This window comes from Solanum tuberosum, unplaced genomic scaffold (assembly GCF_000226075.1).
Source record: "Solanum tuberosum cultivar DM 1-3 516 R44 unplaced genomic scaffold, SolTub_3.0 scf00534, whole genome shotgun sequence".
NCBI lineage: Eukaryota > Viridiplantae > Streptophyta > Magnoliopsida > Solanales > Solanaceae > Solanum > Solanum tuberosum.
In genome coordinates, this window is record NW_006239450.1 from 308595 (window position 1) to 324527 (window position 15933).

General features: G+C 33.0%; 3 protein-coding genes across 3 annotated transcripts; 2 read left to right on the top strand and 1 right to left on the bottom strand.

Moving 5' to 3' along the window:
• The first annotated feature begins 281 nt into the window (after positions 1 to 281).
• On the top strand, positions 282 to 1279 carry LOC107058504 (uncharacterized). The gene is made up of 2 exons (XM_015304301.1): positions 282 to 1055; positions 1269 to 1279. The coding sequence occupies exons 1-2, from the start codon at positions 443 to 445 to the stop codon at positions 1277 to 1279; spliced, it is 624 nt and encodes a 207-aa protein (XP_015159787.1). The 5' UTR covers positions 282 to 442.
• A 3059-nt stretch (positions 1280 to 4338) lies between these two features.
• LOC102599795 (uncharacterized) lies at positions 4339 to 8111 on the top strand. The gene is made up of 4 exons (XM_015304303.1): positions 4339 to 4672; positions 5402 to 5769; positions 6756 to 7051; positions 7684 to 8111. Exons 1-3 carry the CDS (start codon positions 4447 to 4449, stop codon positions 7047 to 7049), a joined length of 888 nt encoding a protein of 295 aa, XP_015159789.1. The 5' UTR covers positions 4339 to 4446; the 3' UTR covers positions 7050 to 7051; positions 7684 to 8111.
• Positions 8112 to 10766: 2655 nt separating this feature from the next.
• LOC102597833 (uncharacterized) lies at positions 10767 to 15327 on the bottom strand. Its single transcript, XM_006365076.2, has 4 exons — positions 14503 to 15327; positions 14011 to 14198; positions 11577 to 11648; positions 10767 to 11483 (listed from the first exon to the last, which is right to left on the bottom strand). The coding sequence occupies exons 1-4, from the start codon at positions 15179 to 15181 to the stop codon at positions 11109 to 11111; spliced, it is 1314 nt and encodes a 437-aa protein (XP_006365138.1). The 5' UTR covers positions 15182 to 15327; the 3' UTR covers positions 10767 to 11108.
• Between the last annotated feature and the right edge of the window lie 606 nt (positions 15328 to 15933).

Consider the following 15933-nt stretch of genomic DNA (forward strand, 5'->3'; position numbering starts at 1 on the left):
ATTAAATTCATAATTTTAAATATGTTATAATATTTTTCAAACAATAAAATTGTTCAAACATATCTAGAAAATAGAAACACAAGCGAAATTTTATTTGTTGATTATTATACGTAATTAATTCAGAATATAAAATTGCATATTTCTCTCTTGAAGTATCTAATAAAGAAATAGTACCGCATAAACCATTCAACGGATGGAGTAACAAACACCAAACCAAATTTTTAGTACTATATATACTATACTATCCACAAATATATATAATATAACATTATGCCCCTACAAGTTGTAATTTTAAACACATTTTTTTCAAAATTTCAACAACATATATCATCTTCTTCTATCCATCGATCTAATCATCACTTTAGCAACAATACAAGAAACTATCAAACAAATATAATCTTTCCCCTTATAATTAGCCACAGATTATTAATTAATCACTAATATGGACATATTCCACAAAGCCAAGGTTGTAACATTCAAGAGCCATATAGATAAGTACTTAGTAGCCGATGATGATCAACAAACCACCCGTCAAAGCCGGCGCAACGGCTCGTTGAGTCGAAAATCATGGTGGCTAGTTGAGCTTGTTAGCGGAAGCAACCACCTCATTCGACTCAAAAGTTGTCATAGTGGAAAATACCTCATGGCTTCTGATGAACCATTTTTACTTGGCATGACAGGTAATAAAGTCGTTCAAAATTTGCCTGAAAACTATACAAATAATGACTTGAGAATCGAATGGGAACCGATAAGGGACGGATTTCAAGTAAAGTTAAAGGCTTTTGGTGGGACTTTTTTACGGGCGAATGGAGGTATGCCACCGTGGACGAATTCGGTTACACATGATAGTCCGCACACCGGTTCGACACATAATTGGATTTTGTGGAACGTGGAAATCCTCGATGTATCGGGAAACGAAATATCGATGATAGGTTATTCATCGATGGTCTCGAGCGTCTCGTCGATTTCCGATGAAGTTTCCGGCTTGGAAATGAGATCTCCGGCCATGTCGATACGTTCAACTTTTTCTTCTTCACCTAAAATAGCTATGGTATGTTTTTTAATCATGTCAACTTATTATTTCTTCTGTCTCAATTTATTTATGAATATAAAAAATACACAAAACGTCAATATTGTTAATGATGCAAAATATTTTTTGAAAAAAATTATAATTACAAAAAATATAAAAAGGTAATTGCCACGATCTTATCATAAATTATGACCATAGTAGAAAAGACGTATTAATGTCTTTTTTATTTCCTACTTAGGGAGCACGTAATTATAATTAGAAGAAAAGACATTTTTCTTTCCTAACATGACAAGGCACCATAATGAATAATTAATGTTAACGTGGACGTAATATAAGAAAACATGAAAATACTATAAAAATATAGTTAGAATTACGTCAAGATCGCTACTTCGATTCAAAAATAACTGACGGTTTTCCAATTTTTCGGTTTTTGTAATCATAATCCCATGTCATTTCGATTACTTGATAGGAAATTTTTTTAAACAATACGCACGTTATTGATGAAAATTGTACTCTTCTTTTTATTAGATTGGTAGTACTTAAAAAGGTAAATTATATATGGTTTACACACGTATACAACATGATTAAAGAGCAAATATATATTTAAAATTTGTTAGCTAGATTAATTTAAATTTACGCTAACGATGTAAGGCCAATAACAAATTAACAAATTTTCATTCCTAATACTAAAACTCGAAACTTTTAATTAAAAGTGACAAAACTCTTATTCATTAATTCCTCCACACTCCTTATATGATATTATAGTGTCTAACATGATATCAATAACTAGCAACAAAGCTAGGAGTAAATTGAAGTGAACCATGATAATTCTTAAGGGTGGAATTTATTTAATAATAAGTTAGGGATTATATTTAAATAATATATACTTGTGAGAACAATTAAATTATATAAATTACTAGTCTGAAAATATTTTATATTGTCAACATAGGTTTATTACCTTATTATAATTTTGTGTGTAATAAGTTAGGAATGTGTGTAAATCATTATGATTCAATGTCATTACCATATAAATTTGCTAATTTTGTAAATAAATTTTATATTATCAATATATAAAATTTGAATTTATGTGATAAATATACTCCTATATTAAACTATGATAATATTCCCATTTTATGGATACCAAAGTCAATTTTTTCAATAGAAGCCTAATCGATCTTTTAGTTCCTCTACTTTTATGGATACCAAAGTCAATTTTTTTTCAATAGAAGCCTAATATAAAATATTAAACTATGATAATTTTCATATTTTATTCATATGATACAAATAGAATTAATTAAGATAAAATAAATTACGAAGATAACTTTAAAATATTATATGTCATTATTATTTATGCATAAAAGGTTAAACTCAAGACCTTCTTCTACGTATGTATATAATGAAACTTTAACCATTAAGTCAATAAGTAGATTTCTAATTTCTTCATAAAATACAAGATAAAATAAAATAAGGACGATGATACAGACAGGTGAAGCAAGAGTGATCTTTCTAGTTACCTCGCCTTTTTACTTGTATGTATTTCTAAAATAAAAAAATTGGAAATCAACAAGAAATTACATGAGGCTTATTTTTTAATTAATATAATATTATTTTTTACTTGTAAATAATAGGTCTATGTGGTAGACCAAAATATGTATATATATTTATAGAGTACATGATTGACTTGCATGAGTCAAACCTTTGACTCTGAGTCAGCTGGCTGCTAAAATCTTATCATTCACACTGTTAATTACTCTCTTGGTTATTTCACGATTTTTAAAAATAACTATCTTAATTTTTTATTTAATATATATTAATTTAACATTATTCTTAGAAAAAACATTTGTAAAGGTTTTATTTTATTATTATTTTATATAATTATCTAATAATTTAAATAATATTAATAAAAAATAATAAACCTTTTTTAATTTGTTAAATGGCCAAGTATCTTAAAATTCTTAGCCAGCTATCAAACCCTAATAATTTGTGGGCACCCCTCGATATATAATTAATTTATAATTAATATACTAGCTAAACATTAAAAAAATAAAAGTTTGTATTGGATTCCTATCATCCTATGTAGTATAAAATAATTAAATTTAATGAGCTTCCAATTATTTTCAGTAGCTTATAAATGGGGTCCATTTTTACCAGTCATAACAAATGACAGCTATAAGAAAAAGTCAGATACTATAATTCCGGGATAAAATATAAGATTATTTCATCCAGCATATTTGAGGTATTAATCAGTTTTGAGATTGTTTATCTCAGAATTTACACCTTAGTGACAGAACAACTTATCTCATATATATGATAAAATATTTACTTCATGATAATTTATCTCAAAATAATTAACACCATGATAATTTATTCATAACCAAACGACTGCCTATTTAATTATTATTGCTCTGACTACGTTATATATTATATGAATCCGTGTGGCACATGCTTAAGTTACAATCTAATGGCTGGCGCCGTCTGCCAAATTGCCCATTTTCAATACCCTTGAATTATTCAAACACCAATCAATGAAAATGACGAAAATAGCCCTTTAAGTTTGAGTTAGAACCAAAATAATCCTTTTAATAATGCATTAAATTTTTTTAAGTCCTTTGAGTTTATTAATTTGTGTTAAATATTTCTGAACTTTATAGGTTAAATTTGATGAATCTTGTAGTCTTAAATTTGTCAGGTAAAACATTGAAATTAAATTATTTTCAATAAAGAAAAGCTACATTTTTTCTATAACGGACTAAAAAAAGTTTTACAAATAAATTAAAACGATTAGAAAAATCCCTTTTTACTGTCTAGTATAGTTTTGTGTTTGAATATTTTAGAATTTAATGGAACTTTTCTGATAAAATCATTTTTTTCCCACTAAATTCGGAAAATCTAACAATTAACAAACATACATTATTAAATGGAGTATTTGATGAAGACTAAAATATACTTACTTTATCCATCTTTCTTACGTGACAATGACATCATTTGATTTGGTACAATATTTAGGAAAAAAGAAACTTTTAAAATATGTGATCTAAAATAATTTTTAGATATTTGTGTGATGCATATAAAAAGAAAATTTTAAAGTGAAATTATTACAAATCACAGTAACATAACATTCTTTTACAACAGACTATAAAATAAATCACATAAAATGAAACGTAGAGATTATTAATCTTTAATAAATTTAAAAAAATTAAAATTGTTCTACTTCATACATAAAGGACCATTTTGTCATTTTCTCCAATCCTTTTCCACTTGCTCTATAAATACCTACTCTACAACAAATAAACATCTACACCAATTGTCATTTTTTTCCTCCAACTCTCTTATAAAAAATCCTCCAAAAATACTATTTCAAATTTTCTTACTACATACAATTTTTACAGAGTCCTTCGAGAAAGAAACCAGAAGAAATGGATCTTTTTTACAAGGCAAAAGCAGTAAGGCTAAGAAGTTATCATGAAAAATACTTAACAGCAGAGGAAGATGAAGAAACAGTGATTCAAGATCGTGATGGAGCTTCAAAGAATGCAATTTGGACTGTTGAATTCATCAATAATACTGAACAATTCAACACCATTAGACTCAAAAGTTGTTATAACAAGTATCTTACTGCTTCAAATCAAAGATTTTTATTAGGTATTGTTATGGTTTTGCCCTGATTTTTCTTAGTTTAATACTCTCTATGTTCTAATTTACGTGATATTTTTCATTTTTCGAGAGTCATACCGTCTAAGTTTGACCGAGAATTTATGAAAGATAGATTTGTTTGAATCTCAAAATTCGAAAAGTGCCTCGTAATTTGGGACAGGAGTACAATTTAAATTATTATTTTTTTACAAAAAAGGATTTTTTTAGTCACGAGGACGTTTGACCATGAAACTTGTGAGTATTTGAAAAAAAAAAGGTTTTATGATATTTGGAAAGTAGAGTTGTATTTGACCATGAATATAAATTACAATTTTTTTGAATTTTCGTGAGTGATATAGTGTGCTTTTGTTCATGTTTCATTGTGAAATTTAAAAAAAAATAGTTTTTGTTGTTAAAATGAAAAATGATATTTAAAAATTGGAGTTGGATTTGGTCACCAATATAAATTGGAGTTGTTTTTGGATTCCGTGAGTAATTTAGTAAGGTTTGACCATGTTTCATTGTGAAATTTAAAAATATTTTTTTATAATTTAGATATTTAAAAATTGGTGGTAGTTGTGTTTGACGATGAATACAATGAGAGTTGTTTTTGAATTTTTATGAGTAATTAAAAAGAGTTTTGTTTACAAGGAAGGTTTATTCTCTCCAACTTATGATTCAAGTTTTACAATTGTTAGCTTTCGCATGACACCTGTTATTTCGATCTCGGTCCCACAGGTATGACAGGTAGAAAAGTTCTACAAACTCTGCCACAAAGGCTTGATTCTTCTGTTGAATGGGAACCTATTAGAGAAGGGAACCAAGTGAAGCTTAGGACAAGAAAAGGTCAATTTTTGAGGGCTAATGATAGTATTCCACCATGGAGGAATTCAGTAACACATAATATCCCACATAGAACTTCAACACAAGATTGGGTTTTGTGGGATGTTGATGTTGTTGAAATCTTGGTTCATTCACCTGTTCCTAAAGAACCTCCACCTTTGGTTTATCATGATCAAGGAGAAGAGACTAATTGGGGTTCTGAATCTACTTCACCTTCATCTACTCTTTACTCTGCATCAGCACAAAGCTTTTCTAGACAAGAGGTATGTATTATTGTTATTTCCAAAAAAGAAAAAAAAAATAGAGTTTGAAATTCTTTGATGTTATGGTGATTATGGTTTGTTATTCTTTTTGTACCAATTTATGTGACGGAGAGGGGAGTTTTGACGTAACTGAAAAAGTTGTTTTTACATGACTAGGAGGGGAAATAGTCTTTTGCAGAAATGCAGGGTAAGACTGCATACAATAGATTCTTGTGATATGGCCCTTCCTTGGACCCTGCATATAGTACGAGCTTGGAGCACCGGGCTGTCCTTTTTACCAATTTATGTGACGTAGGAGATTAGGATAGAAATAAAAGACTTTTGAAACTTTGTGGTCTTCAACATGACATAGCACGGAGTTACAATTGTTGGTGTTTTTGTCAACATATTGAAAAGAGGAAACTTACAGCTTAGAGGAATTTTCTTGGTAAATCTGAATGACAATTTTTCATTGATTTAGTCCAATTTAGGTCTGAAAAGTAGTAGGTCAAATTGATTTTTGATAAAGCTAAAAGTGTGAGGTAATATCGTGGATGGTCAATTAGTTTTTGTTTTATCACACCAAGGGGATTAAACTATTTTTCCTAATGAAAAAAAGTCAATAATGTCACCTTGGTTTGAAATTTGTGGTCTTGACGTAGCACGGAGTTCCAAATTTTTTATGTTTTTGTCAACCTAGTGATTAGAGGAAACTTACAGCTTCTAGGAATTTTCTTGTAAATCTGAATATCAACTTTTCAGAAAATGAATTGATTTAGTCAAACTTATGTGACGTAGTTTAAATCCTCACAGTGATTTAAGATAGAAATGAAAGACTTTTGAATTTTGTGTTCTTAAACATGACGTAGTACGGAAGTTCCAATTGTTGTGGTTTTTGTTTCATTTGAACATTATTTCCATCCAATGTTTAGTAATTTATCTATTAGGCGAGTTTGGAGTTCTCTATTTTGTAATGGTATTGAAACCTCCGGTTTTTTTTTTGACAGTCGGGTGAGTTTATGGCTAGTTCGTTAATGAAGTTTGGAGACGGGAGGCTGATTTATTATCACATTGCTAATGAATATGGAGAAATCAATGATGGAGTAGAAGGTGTTTGCATTCTTTTTAAGGGAAATAGTGTTGAGGAGCTGACGAAAACATTGGAAGAAGAAACTGGGCTCGAGGACATTACTGTGTGTACAAAGAGTCCTTTGAATGGGAAACTTTACCCTCTTCGTTTGCAGCTTCCTCCCAACAACGCAAATATGGATGTCGTTGTTGTGCCATCCGGCCTCATGTAAAGGTGAGACTTTTACTCGTCTTGAATTGGTTCTGTTTTGTAAGAGTTATCAAATAACTTTAGCAAATTTAAGATCCCTGTCTGGTGTCCATCATTTCGGAAAATGCTAAGGTTTAGAGAGACTGAGATTCTTGAACGAAGAGTATTATCTTCGTATCTGTGTCTTGACAGATGCTATTACCATTTAGCTAGCTATTCGAGCTTCTTGATTTCTTTGGAGTTGGGAGATGCTTGTATTACTCTACAGTATGCTAGTTTTTGGGTTAGCCCCCGAGAAGGAATAGTAGGTAAATGATGTCCAACTGTTTCAGTATGTCATGTCGGGAGATATAATTAAGTAAATAAAAATGTACTCTCTAACAACTTTTAGATAGCGTAAAGTGTGTGCCATGTCAATGTGCCTTCTGTTGTCACACAGATATGCAACGATACGTTGTCATATGGTAGCATCAAGATCGAGTTTCATGATACACGTTTTGTTCTGTAACTTAACGCCGACATTCTTTTTTCTTAATGAGTCTTCTTCCTACTGTGCACTTTATAATCTAAGATAGTTTTTAGCAAGAAGTTTGCTGATTATGTTACCATTGATCTTTTTTTACATGTCTCTAAAACTTGTAGTTTTCGTGTATCAGTAGCAGGAGATTTTGCAAATGCAAGGATGTCAACGTAGAGCAAATTTGATTGCACTATACATCAAAGAGTGCCTACATATGTCTAGTACTTCGATATTGAGTGAGTTGATTTTACAACGAGCCCTCCAAAGTTGATCACAAGGCCATCTCAGAAGGAGGTTTCTGCTACCATAAAGCATATGGGACAAACCTATTTAGTCCCCATACTTATAAAGCATGTATGTATATATATGTATATATTTATATATATATTTAGTGATGAGAGTATTGTTAGTTTGCCATGTATATCATTCTTTTAATTATCCCAGAGGGACCGGGGGGGGGATTATTTGAGTTGTTGAATTGATTGAATTTTGTAGCTAGAGTTTTGATTGTAAATTATTTATCATTGAAATATTGAAGTTTAGCACTTCCTTTTGATTGCCTTAGAATGAATTGCATACATGTCAAACTTTTTGTCCTACAAAAACCTTGAAAAGTATCTTATCCCACATTGTTTCTTCGATTTTCCACTCGATGACCGGTACTTACTTTAGGGTTTCAGCTAATCCGTATTTGTAGAATAAGACCCATTAAAGGAGAAACGCTTTCTACCATGATTTTTTCTTATCCAATGTCTTCACCCTTTTTTTTGGTCTGCTCTCATGTAGATGTGTACATCTTTTTGACTAAAACATGCCTTGGTTACTAAGAAATAAGTAGGTATGTACATTTGTATAACTTTAGGTATATATACAATTATACACATGCTGTATGTGAGTCCTAATAGAAAAATAGATAATTACGTAACCAATAGTTAAAATAACACTCAATAAGTAAATTTGAAACCACCAAAACATGTAAATTGATGCTAAATAAGTATTAGTAAGATCACAAATAAATATAAAATGATCAAAAGAAAATATGTTCTTGTAGTAGATTTTAATTTTTTTATAAGAATGTCTGCAGGAAAAATTCTCTTTCTAAATATACATAAATCCCTTTGTTATATTCATGCATTTATAGTGATATATTTATATCGGAAAAGGGTCAAAACTACCCTTAAACTATCCGAAATAGCTTTAATATACCCTTAAACTATATTTCAGCTCAAAAATACCCTTCCAGTCAAACTATTGGGCCACACCTACCCTTCTAGTTAATGGAAGTATCCAAGTGTGTGTTAAATGCCACATGGATGCCACATGTGCACGCGAAACAGACCACACCTCCACATAGACAACTACGGAAAAGGGTCAAAACTACCCTTAAACTATTCCAAATAGCTTAACTATACCCTTAAACTATATTTCGGCTCAAAAATGCTCTTCCCGTCTAACTATTGGACTACACTTGCCCTTCTGTTTAACAAAACATCCATGTGTGTGCTAAAATGCCACATGGACTCCACATGTGCACGCCAAACACACCTCACCTCCACATAGACAACTTAAAGCCCTAATTTCACTCCTTTCCCCCTCATTTCATCCTTTCCTTATTTGGGTATATCTATATGAATATACAATATACATTGACTCAATTCAGTTCCATTTTATTTCGATACTAATATGTTGTACTTTGAAGATCACAACTTAAACAAAATTCAAATTAATTCTGCTATCTAATTCTTAAATCATCTATATATTGAATGTTTCTTTAACTTTCCACAAAATCTAAAACTTCATTAACAATCATTTAGAGCATCTTCTGAATCAGGGACCACAAAAGCTCAAAACTTGAACAAAAATAAGGTAATTGGTAAAAAAAATTAAATTAAGAAATTTATAAAGACTTACTAGGTCTTCGTTGATGTAGTAGCAATCGAAGGTGTCATCCCAGCCGTTCGTCATGTTTTCCTCATTAGCGAAATCACCGACGTTGATGTGGCGGAGCTCGGTCACCAAGCCGCCGTAGTCGTCTTTCTTGTGTGTGGAGTTCCGGTGATAAGTATATTAGGTCTCTTACGACAGCTGCTATTTTGTGCCGTGGCCGTGAGTTGAATCAACAAGAAAGCTTCGCTAAGATTTGTTTAAACAAAATTAATTTATTAAGAGAAATTAAAATAATAAATTAGTGTTAATTGATTAATTAAAATGATTGTGTTTATATTATACCTTAGATCGTTTCTTTTATTGTATTTGAAATGGTCATCAAATTGCAATTTCTCTACTTCATTTGGTTACGTATACAAGTTTCCGCAAATGTTTTTTTCTTTTTTTTTGGTTCATTATATACTTTTTCAAGATGAAATGAGGGTAAAAGAGTGAAATTAAGGCTTTAAGTCATCTATGTGGAGATGGGGTGTGTTTGGCGTGCACATGTGGAGTCTATGTGGCATTTTAGCACACATTTGGATGTTATTGTAAAACAGAAGGGCAAGTGTGGTCCAATAGTTAGACGGAAAAGATATTTTTGAGCTGAAATATAGTTTAAGGGTAGTTTGACCCTTTTCCGTAGTCGTCTATGTGGAGGTGGGGTCTGTTTGGCATGCACATATGGCATCCATGTGGCATTTAACACATGGATACTTCCATTAACTAGAAGGGCAGGTGTAGCCCAATAGTTTAACGAAAGGGTATTTTTGAACCGAAATATAATTTAAGGGTATATTTAAGCTATTTCGGATAGTTTAAGGGTAGTTCTGACCTTTTTCCGTATTTATATTACAAGTTTGACAAAAAATCAGTGAAACGATCTTTGAGCATTTATTTACAAATCTGCCTAGGGTCAATACCAATAGGGATGTCACACAAACTGTTGGGCTGAGAAATAAAAGAAGAAGAGCTTCACAAAAGTAAGAATAATTTATACGTATTATGATCATGCTTCATCTCCTTCTTCAGTCAATCCTAGATCATGCTTCATCTCCTTCTTCAATCAATCCTAGTTCTTACTTTCAATATTTCTGCATTTTCATTTGGGCTTTTACCTTTTGAGTCGTTGCATTTACTTTCTGGAATGCATTTTCATTTGGGTTTTTACCTTTCGAGTCGTTGCATTTACTTTCTGGAATTGTAATTGTACTTTAGCCTCATTAATATCGCTGAGAAACTGATTAGTTTCACTAGCTGCTCATGAAAAACTATCTACAAGCTGAAAGTTAATTGGTAAAGCAAAAATAAGTGTTATATAGATATCACCTCCTGTCTGAAGTAGCATTGATACAAATCGAACCTTTCACATTTCATATCTGCAGACGCAATATAAAACTAGCAAAGGTTAAGAACGTTCAGAGCCAAAAAAAAAAGTGAATATGATCTGCAGGTCACGTTATCTGAAAAGGCTACTACGGTTCTGTTCTCTCTCAAATTGACAATAACAGTTTTCCCAATTCTTTCAACTTAAAATTAGTCTCCGGGATGATGCACGAGCAAGTAGAAAACACTTGTGTGCGTCATCCAATGTGATAGGAAAATAGCTTGACGAAGCTAGCAAAGGATCTATAATCACCTTAAATCAGAAGCAGAGTAACTGCCAGCTTGATCACCTGAAGCATAATGATTGTAACCTCCGCCACCACCCCTGCCACCTCTTCCCCTATAGTTATTATAGTTCCTCTGTTGATAATTACCAGATTGGTCGTAGTATTGGTTGCGACCATTCTGGTAGGACCCTCCTCTGCCACGTCCTCCACGACCATTGGAATATCCACGATGGTCACCCACACTCCCACCACGGTTACCCCTGTAATTCTGATTCTGGTAAGATCTCCGGGGAACAGATTGTTGCTCATTGAAATCTGTATCCTTCATATTGTCAATGCCTTCAACCTCAAACACGACTTCTTCTGGTTCAGCAGGTTGATTGATATCCTGTCCCCCCTGCAAAGTGTATTAAAAGGGTAGACATAATGTTATATACAGTGGATGCAACCTCTAAACTATAGAAAATTCTCTTAGAAAGGACAAGAATACCTGCTGCAGTTCGATATTATTGCTGATGTGAATGTCATTAGTTTCAATTGCTTGAGAACTTACAGCTTCTTCCTGAAAAAAAAAATGATGTTCACAGCTAAATTATAATATGAAGGAAAGTTACTGTATGGCCCACTAAACAACAATGATATAAAACTAGACAGAGGAGCACAGACAAACTTCGATGCATTTTCGACCATGTAAATGCACACAGGGATAGCCCTTTCCAAAGACTTGTAAATTGAAGCACATAGTCTAATAAGAAAACATGGTTACACACTTCCAATTCCAAAAGCAGAGACTACATTGAAACACACGTAGATGGGAAAGGGTTCTCATATTTTATTTTAAGCTACTGTAAGTTAAAATTTACTACAGCTACAAATTAAGGATAAAAGACTTGAGAATAAAATGCTTCGTCCTTTACATAGGTTAAATTGGTTAGTTCTACTGAAAATGCTAAAAGCAAGCTTAGGTTGCCAAAAGAGTGCAAGAATATATAGACAGAAATTAATGTAAGAAAGGTGAGAAAAGATTGAATGACTCAGGACCCACGGTTAAAAGTTCTTTTTACAAAATTCTTGCTCTCACCAACCAGTATGTAGCTGGACCTGCGCAAATAGTTTTCAGACTTGAAGCAAAGAGTATACTAATAAGTTCTTTCACAAAATTATGCTCATACTCTGACCAGTATGTAACTGGGTCTGCGAAAAAACCTTTCAAACACGAAGAAGCAGGGCATAAAGACAAATATGCAAGTTCATTTTTTACCAGGTTTTCAAGCCTCTTCAGATTCGACTCATTAGCAATATCAATCAATCAACCAACTATGCCTCAATCTAAAACTACTTGGTTTATTGGATGAATCCTCTCCATCTAATCCACTCTTTTAGAGCACATTTCATTTCAATGCTACACAAGTCTTTCAAGGCAATTAGGGGTTGTCTAAAACTGGAGCTGCTCTAAGTTTCACATGTAATTCCTCCCCTATAAGAGTCTAACTAGATGAAAAGAAAATTAGACCATTGCCAACGTAAGTATACAACAACTAAGCATCATCTTAACCAGTTGGTGTAGTCTATATGGACAATTTACTTCCACTAAGCTCTGTTATTTGCTGTAATTTGGAAAGTGTTGTATCAACATCTAAGTATAATGGCATTTTCCATGCCTATCAGATTATCCATTGATACTTCATCTGATCACCTAGTTAAACTCTTAAGATCAACTACTTTCATCAATCATTTCATGCATGACTCCAAGATCAACTACTTTCAACAACCATTTTAGGTTTTGGTCTTTTGCAAGTTGAAAAGCACAAAATCTCATTTTAGTTCCTGCGCAATCCTAAGCATAAAAAATTATAGAAACTAGCAAAGGTTACTCTTCTTACCCCATTCCACCATAATACTATGGCACACTTCCTTATTACCAAAAATGAAAAGTTTCAACCAGCCCCATGGATCTCGGAAAAAAGACTTGGGCTACTACCACTTCTATATGAAATGTATAAAGTAAAAGGCAACAAATACAGACTTTTTCTTTTGATGAAGCTAATATACCAGGTAACTGGGAAATCCACAGAACCACTCTATTTTCAATCAAATGAAAGTCTTATTCGACAATTTTAAAGAAAAAACATTGTTCAGAACACAAAATGCAGATTAAGCATTCTCACATGCACATTGCATAGAGAACCGATCACAAAGAACAAAGATAGATGCCAGGAATTTACCAAACTGAGCATCCAGTGACTGGCTCTTCAGCTCCTCCTTTTCAAAAGGAACCCCACTCCACCCTCAAATATTATTAGGTTGAATTGGAACTATTATTAGCACTACATTGTGCCATTGACTTTCTTATCTTCAGATTTACATTTAGATATAAGCATTTTCCTGAGATTTATCCACACAGCCAGGTAATAAGGTTTGTCGTTACTTGTCTGTTGGATAGCTTAACAATGTGAACCTCAATCCTTCTAACCCCCCACAGCCGTGGACTCCAGTGGACTTCACCTTCAAGGAGTTTTTAATATATAACGAAACACTACAAGTACCAACTCTCAAACTCAAATTTTTTCCCATTTCCAACAATTTACTACAAGCCTACTCTGGTTAAGGTTGGGCCATTGGGGTGCCAGAACGCACATCAGCTAAACTCTTAAGTGCATCACAAGAACAAAGCAGAAGCTTCACTGGGCCTTAACATTACCTCAACAATTACATTAACTATACAGCAACTGCAAACAATGGACATAACAGAATGATCAATGAGTTAAACCTTACCATTCAGCCATAAAAATATAGAAACAAGCAAATTCCATGAGCATCCAACAATCAATCAGATTTCAGTATTTCACACAAGTTTGCAATATGTTTTCAGACCTTACATATAGTAAATAGACTATACACGCTTTACTTAAATAAGCATTTACCTTCTGCTCATACTGCACACTTGGGGCGTCCACTTGCAAGGGTACATCAACAGTCACAGCCTCCACATGCTCTTCTACTGGCACTGAATAAGACCCATATTTACCAGCAGCTGCCTCCACTTTAACAGGGTCTGTGGTAAAATATAGTGAAGCAATGATCTTATCGAGCTTTGATCTCAGCCCGGCATCTGCAAATTTGGGACATTACCAGCTATAATCACCCCAGACCCCAATAATTTGACATATCTAGCTAAAAATGCATTTTTTTGTACAACAGCAGCTAAACCTCATTACAACCTAGTTAGGGTTAGATACATGAATCTTCTATATCCATTCCCGGACAATTAAAAAAAATGCAAATGCCCTGATAACAATGACCACAACAGCTAAACCTCGATCCAAACTAGTGGGCACACTATTTATATATGCTATATCAACTCCTGGCAAAGTAAAAAACAGTTTTTTTATCGGGAGAAAGAAAATTATACTCACAAGTAGTATCGGAATTGGGTTCAATGGGCTGCTCGGACTTCGAAAGCCATAGCTTTGCATGCTCAATACATTTCTGAAGAGCGTGCTTGTGTGACAAGGAAGAGTTAACAGGCCGTGAAACAAGCAACCCACTAAGCATCGAAATCAAATCCAAATCTCTCTCCCCTAACAGATCCATCACGTCCGTTGATTCATCATCCGGCATACAATCGTAGCTCAAACAACAGGCTCTCTCCATAGTCCTCGTCAACATCGTAGGTGTAAAATCACTCTGCAATGACTTCACATCAAACATACTACCAAAGTACAATAGATTAAGTAAATCCTCAACCTCCAAAACACCCTCGCGTGCAGGTTCTCCCTTGTTAGTTGAATCAATAGCCGTATCAAGGGCGAATTCTGCCGGAGAAACTTGGCGTTGTTCAGTGGAGAGGTTGATTTCTTCAACCACAGCGGCAGCGAGTGGTTGACGAAGCTTCTCGAGCTCATCAATGGCAGCAATAACAGCGGATTTGGAACGGAGAGTTTCTTCTTGTTCCTTGTTGAGAGTTTTTCCTTTCGTGCGGGATTCTTCCATTTGGAGAATGCGGCTGTGTTTCTTGCGAAGAGCACGGAGACGCTTGTTGATCACACTCAGGACTGGTCCATCGGAGAGTTCTGACACCGGTGTAGATGCCATTGCTGGTTCGCCGGGGATGACGGAGAAATGAGGAGTACGCCGCCGTGGACGGCGGTGGATGACAAGGGTTTTGGAGGGTCTGTAGAGTGAAGAGACGGAAGAATTGAGGCTGCGGAGTGGATTACCTTTCCCAATTTATAAATGAAATAAGTAATATTTTTGTTAAAAGTATATTTTACTAATATATTATTGCAAGGGACGTTTGATAATCGAATGAGAGCTATTCATATATTAATTTTTTTATATAATTTATATGATATTTAATTGATAAATTGGAAATAGGTTATTAATGTATAAAATTAATATGATGTTTTATTGACTATTTAAAAATCAGTGTAATTAATATAGATATAAATTATAAGGAAATTTATATATTATTTAATGCAAAATAAAAAATGAAATAATTCTTACTTAATTAATGTTTACATGAAATAGTGCATAGAATTACACATATTAGTTGGGAAAATTATTTATTAGATAAAGTATTTATTCAAATTGGATTCAATCCAATATGTTTACTCTTATTGGACCAATGGCTCAAACTATTTACGCGACTGTGCTTTTGTTCTATTCACTGAGTCATTGTTTCTTTATCCTTGATGGTATACATTATTAATAGTTAAAAACATGAGTATGGAAGTAAAGGGTTGTCACTTGTAAATAGTTTCTCTTTTTGAATACATGTGTTCTTTTCCTTAATTAATTCCTACATTATTAATACTTGTTTAACATTAAATAGCTACCAAACAACC

Excerpts from the sequence above, each read along its gene's own strand:
- LOC107058504 (XM_015304301.1), top strand. The coding sequence starts at position 443 with ATGGACATATTCCACAAAGCCAAGGTTGTAACATTCAAGAGCCATATA.
- LOC102599795 (XM_015304303.1), top strand. The coding sequence starts at position 4,447 with ATGGATCTTTTTTACAAGGCAAAAGCAGTAAGGCTAAGAAGTTATCAT. Across the intron at positions 4,673-5,401 it reads AAATCAAAGATTTTTATTAG|GTATGACAGGTAGAAAAGTT; the intron begins GTATTGTTATGG and ends TCGGTCCCACAG. Across the intron at positions 5,770-6,755 it reads AAAGCTTTTCTAGACAAGAG|TCGGGTGAGTTTATGGCTAG; the intron begins GTATGTATTATT and ends TTTTTTTGACAG.
- LOC102597833 (XM_006365076.2), bottom strand. The coding sequence starts at position 15,181 with ATGGCATCTACACCGGTGTCAGAACTCTCCGATGGACCAGTCCTGAGT. Across the intron at positions 11,649-14,010 it reads GTGTGCAGTATGAGCAGAAG|GAAGAAGCTGTAAGTTCTCA; the intron begins GTAAATGCTTAT and ends TTTTTTTTTCAG. Across the intron at positions 11,484-11,576 it reads ATAATATCGAACTGCAGCAG|GGGGGACAGGATATCAATCA; the intron begins GTATTCTTGTCC and ends TACACTTTGCAG.